Genomic DNA, 5698 nt, shown 5'->3' on the forward strand with positions numbered 1-5698 from the left:
GAATTACTGTTATCTCTTGTAGTCTATATTAATAAAAAGCAGGTCCACATCTGTCCTGCTTGAATTTACGTTTCCCAAAATTGTCGTTACTCCAAATTTTCCTCATGTATTTTATTAGGAATAGTTTAGATAATGGTTTTAATTTTCTAAATTATACATTTCCTTTATGTAATCGTTATTTCATATCCTAATATTTGCAATAAAAAGGAAAGTTGAAATTAAGTTAAGCTATTAAAATTTCATGTTTCCGTATCATACCAGTTATTTGATATTTGAAAGTTGAAACTGAATTTAACTATCCAAATATCCACATTTTTGTTTCCTCAGTTTTATTGTCTTTATCTAGTAGTTATAGTATTTACTAATTATTTGCTGACAAAAAAAAAGTATGTACTAATTATATGTAATGTTGATTTTATCATTTTCGGTAAATAGAACCAAAAAAAAAAGAAAAAAAAGAAAACAAAATCTGAATCTATCATGATTTCTTTATGTTGTTTGTTTTCAATACTATTTTTTGTCTACACAATTTGAAATTAAATCTGCTGAAAATCGGGTTTGAATTATTTTCATAATATTAGTTTTGGAAATGATTGAGGTTTGAGATTTTGAACTTTATGATTAGTATCTATGATATAAATCAAATTTTTTATATATAAACATAAAATCATGTTACCTATTTTCAAGTGTGGTAAATGGTATGAAATTTTTTTAATTGCTTTGTTATATTAGTTACGTATAGTAGTAATTTTGGGGATTTAGATTTTGTTTTCGATTTCCTTTCCAATTTTTTTTTTTAATTTTAAACGACTTTTAAATATTACAAAGTGTGTAATTTATTTATTTTATATTAATTATGGTTAATACTAATTGTGAAGGATCTAGATCTTGTTTCTTTTATATAATTTTAATAATTAAATTCATTTCCTAAATAATTAATAAGAAATTGTATGGATTCCCAAAGTTGCGTTTTTTTTTTTTGGTGGAATCCAAAGTTGCGTTCTTGTAATAGGATTTCCAAAGTTGCGTTCTTGTAATAGGATTTCTTTTTTGACATTAAATTTCTTTTTTTTTTAAAGATCTTGAAATGTATTACGATTTCTAAATTATTTAATTCTAATTGCATCATAAATAATGTTTGGTACAAATATATTTTCTGTTAAAATGACATAATATCGTTTCTTTTTTTAAGGGATTCTTTAATATATTTATTTTCTGTTAAAATTATTTATTTTGCTGTCATTAATTCTGTTTGGTTATAGGTTTATGATTACATAAAATGTAATTTTTCTTTTTAATTCTGTTTGGTTACACTTTTAAAAAATGCTCCCCTTTTAATAGTATAGATTTATGAGTGTATCTAAGAGAGTTAAAATAAACAAACAAAAAAGTTCATCTTTTATAAATCTGTTTTAAGTTAAGATTAAAATATCTTTTCATCACCAAAAAAAAAGAAACTTTTTGAGGTCTTTTAGGATACAAATAAAAAATATTAAATTGATTCTGAAAAAAATGTGTTATGTTTTTGTTCTTCAATTTCTAAAAGTATGTTAGCTTGACGAGTATTGCTTTTTCCCAAAATTTTCATTTTTCCTTAAGGTGAAGCTTTTTCTCTCTCAATTTTGATTGTGTAAGTAGTGTTTTAAAATGAAATAAAAAGTTTTTTTAGTAAAATAATTTATTCTTAACACCGTGAAAAAAATAAGAGGGAATTTCAAAAATACCCCTTTTCCAATACCACTTTTAAAAATACCCCTCTTTCTAATTTTATCATCAAGTCACTATAAAATTTGAAATTTATCAAAAACATATGTGTAAACTTATATTTATAGACACAAATTATCTTTATATGTGTGTAAATTTCTATATATATTTCATAAATACCGTATAAATACCTTTTAAAAACCTTTTAAAAATCATTTAAAAACCATGTAAAAACTGTGTAAACCTTTTAAAAACCTTATAAAAACATTATAAATATCGTTTAGAACCTTTTAAAACCTTATAAATATTTGGATTTAGTCTCCCAGTAGTAATGATGATCCCAATGTACTTTATAAACCATATAAAAGTTTATAATTTTTCATATTTAAAAAGGGGTATTTTTGAAAATGGATAGAAAAGAGGGGTATTTTTAAAAAGGGTACACCAAAAGGGGTATTTCTCAAACATTCTCAAAAAATAAAGTCTAACGGCGTCTAATCTATTGGTCTTCTTGGTGAGCAAGTTTTTAAAAATATTAAGATTGTGATTTTGTTTCTAGTAGAATTTAAAAAGTAGTTAAGAAAAATATGCTAATAATATGCTGTATAATTGTTTTTTAAATTTGTATAAAATTAAATGCTGTATTTTGTTATAGAATTATTAGGATCTCAAATTTTAAGCTATAATTTACATAGACTTAATGATTTATTTTTTTATAGAATTATTAGGATCTCGATTTGATTAACATATTTAGTGATTACCATATTATTAATAATAATATAATTAAAGCTAAAAATTAGAGATTTTTATTCTATAAAAATATAGTCATCATGATTAAATTTAGGTAAGATCTTAACTGATCAACAATTCGCTAAGATACAATATTGAATGTTGTTAATCAAATCTTTTAAAATGAACGCTTAAGATTTGATCTTTAGATAAACGATTGTGCTTAACTTATTAAATCCGACTAATATATCCATTAATTTAAAAAGATTCGCATGTAAACCCGATTAAGCATGTATTTTATTTCAATTGAAAACTTTGGTGTAAATCTAATGTTTTCTATACATATGAAAGTATGATTATATGAAGAAAAAGTATTAAATGCATCAGTGTGTAAATTTGTAATACATATTGGGACTAAACCTTCCTCAAAGCTCAATGGTTACTTTCGTCTAGTAATCTTCGAATCTTCCACAGTTTCAACGGATAGCTCATAAAATTTAGTGTATCCCGTTACTTGCATCTCAAGAAAAGTCAACTTCTTCGTCAGAGTGGTTTACTTTGATCTCAAACGTGATCTCCTCAAACCTTCCATGCTTATTTTCGCACCCGTCTCGACCACACGGCATCTCGTTGAAGTCCATGATTGATCCCACCGAGGAACGGTTCGATTCGCAGCTGCAGAAGACGCTCCAGTTGGGAACTAAAGAAGCAATCTCTCCATCGATCATATTGGCTATCTTTGTTACATCACTGTCGTCCATCTCCAGCTCTTCCACCATCTCTTTTGCAACGCTTATTGCTGTGTCGGTCTCAATATCAAACGGGAAGTATATGTTTCTGACACACCCTGCAACAATGTACATAATGTAATTAAAGATCCGACATATCACTCTTGTTAAACTAGATTAGAATGTTACAAACCTTCCTTGTCGATGATTCTTAGTTGCAAGAATAGTCCATCACCATTTTCTCTTCTCTTTCCTTTAATGCTTATGTCAACATGACCAGAGCTCTGATCTTCGTCTTCTACAACTTCTTCTTCATCATCATTTTGCAATTGTACTCCATGTGACTCTACAGACTCATTATCGTGGCTGTAGTAACCGTTTGAGTTGTGAGGATGATCAAGAGAGTTGATGTTGGTTTGGTCATTGAAGTAATGTTCAGGTATATGATAAGAATGTCTATAAAGAGTCCCAGCTTCATATATCTCTAGGGATCTTGTATCCGATTCACTTTCATCGGTATAAAGAAAATGGTCGTCGAGTAGTTCACGCGCAGAGAGCCGAAGGGACACTGTGGCCAAACACTTCTCTATAAAGTCTTTAACCTCTGGATCCTTCACTTTGTCTAATCCGGCTGGTTTCTTGCCCTAAGAAAGATAAGTTAGCAATCTTAAAACTCAATATAAAAGCTAATAATCGGTATCATCAGATGGAGTACTGACCGATATAACTCTCTTGTAAATCTGAGCCGGGTGAGAACACTCGCTATACGGGTAATCAAATGTTACCATTTCCAAAACACACATCCCGAACGAGTAAATATCGACTAATTGGTTGTATTCTTCTTTATAAACTTCAGGAGCCATGAACTCTGGTGTCCCTAAAAATATAGCCAAAAACATTTTCAGCCTCATGGTTCAATCATGGACATAGCAAACCAAAAGAGTTGAACAGATTACATACCAACACAATGAGCAGCGTGAGAGTGTTGTAAACAAGCAGCAAGACCAAGATCACCAATCTTGACTTCTCCTTGGTTCCCATTAATAAAAATGTTGTCACACTTGAGATCTCTATGAATCACTGGAGGGTCATGTGTATGAAGATAGTTTAATCCTCTTAAGATCTGTCTACACCAATTCTTCACCGCTCTTATGTTCACTCTCTTGTGTTTTAGCCTATACCTACACCAACATATTAATGAACGTTACATGCTTAATTATGATGATTTGCTAATCATGTGAATATAGAAATAGAAGCTTACTGTCTCAAGGTGCCGGAAGTGAACATTTCAGTGACAAAATTAATGTTTCGATTATCGGTATCGACCCAAGAAGCATAGAACTTCATGATGCTTTTGTGTTTTAAGGTTTTGAGAAGATGGATCTCACAGTAAAGCCTCTCCAGTTCTTGAGGACTCTGCAAGAAATCGTAGAGCTTTACTTGGTTCCATGCTACTTCTATACCTTCATACTCATCAAATCCTCTGTAACTGCAAATCCAAATTAAGGAAACCACAAACAATAGTTTTGCCTAATTCAGAATCACTAAAACCAAGTTCTTGATTAATAATCAAGATTTACTAATTGTGTAAAGTAATCTACAAAATGGGAAAGTTAAAGAGAAAGGTTCCTTTGATAAAAAATTTTAAGACTTAATCATGAATCCAAATATGCAAAGAAAAATCTATGAATTTCATAAATTAGGAAATGAAAAATAATCAAACTTTATTGAGATGAAAATAAAAATAAGAAGATGGTAAATATGAAACTCTAGCATCAAAGTTCCAGAGAAGTTGAGAAGAAACCTTAAAGAGAGAAATTGGATTCTTACACTGTCTTTGAAGATCCTTTACCCAGAACTTCATTGTACTGCAACAAGAAGAACAAAGACACACACAAAACAAACTCAACAAAAAAAAAAGAGATAAATAAACAAACAAAGAAAGTTGAAAGAAATAAGAATTTTACTCTTCCATATCTTCCAGTAGGATCAACTTCAACATACTCAGAGTAATCTGAATCAAGATGATTGAGATTGTTCATCATACACCCACCCAAGAAAAATCAAAAAGAGCAAAGATGGAAAATATAAAGAAAACCCAAATATCCCAAAAGAATGAAAATATCAATATATTTACATAGTAAAAAGTTATCTCCTTTTTAATTTTATATGTTTTTTTGATTACTTATACGCTATAGCCTTTTTCATCATAATTATCTTTGTACCTCTGACATAATAAGTTAAACAAATGAATGTGTAAATGAGCAGGAGACAAAAGAAACCAGATTCTTTTGTCCTTTTCTTTATTTTTTGGTTGGTTATAATTTTGTTTAGTTGAACATACAATAAAACATGACTATCTCATGAAATGTGTAAATAAAGGTGAGTGCAAGATGCAATGTTTATATCTTTTTCATATCTATGTAAATAACCAAAACATGACTATCTCATCATCTAGATGAGAAACAAAAAAAAAAAAAAAAAAAAACACTTGTTTTTAACTTTATGGCCTTGAATGGCATCAGTTTTTGGAATAG

The 5698-nt window shown here is 29.0% G+C and overlaps 1 protein-coding gene across 1 annotated transcript; it reads right to left on the minus strand.

The window, feature by feature from the left end:
• Positions 1 to 2708: 2708 nt before the first annotated feature.
• On the minus strand, positions 2709 to 5213 carry LOC17882508 (probable serine/threonine-protein kinase WNK9). The gene is made up of 7 exons (XM_006287524.2): positions 5129 to 5213; positions 4992 to 5029; positions 4423 to 4650; positions 4122 to 4342; positions 3881 to 4038; positions 3355 to 3805; positions 2709 to 3280 (listed from the first exon to the last, which is right to left on the minus strand). The coding sequence occupies exons 1-7, from the start codon at positions 5204 to 5206 to the stop codon at positions 2955 to 2957; spliced, it is 1500 nt and encodes a 499-aa protein (XP_006287586.2). The 5' UTR covers positions 5207 to 5213; the 3' UTR covers positions 2709 to 2954.
• Between the last annotated feature and the right edge of the window lie 485 nt (positions 5214 to 5698).

The sequence above is a fragment of the Capsella rubella genome, unplaced genomic scaffold (genome assembly GCF_000375325.1).
Source record: "Capsella rubella cultivar Monte Gargano unplaced genomic scaffold, Caprub1_0 scaffold_6, whole genome shotgun sequence".
Classification (NCBI taxonomy): domain Eukaryota; kingdom Viridiplantae; phylum Streptophyta; class Magnoliopsida; order Brassicales; family Brassicaceae; genus Capsella; species Capsella rubella.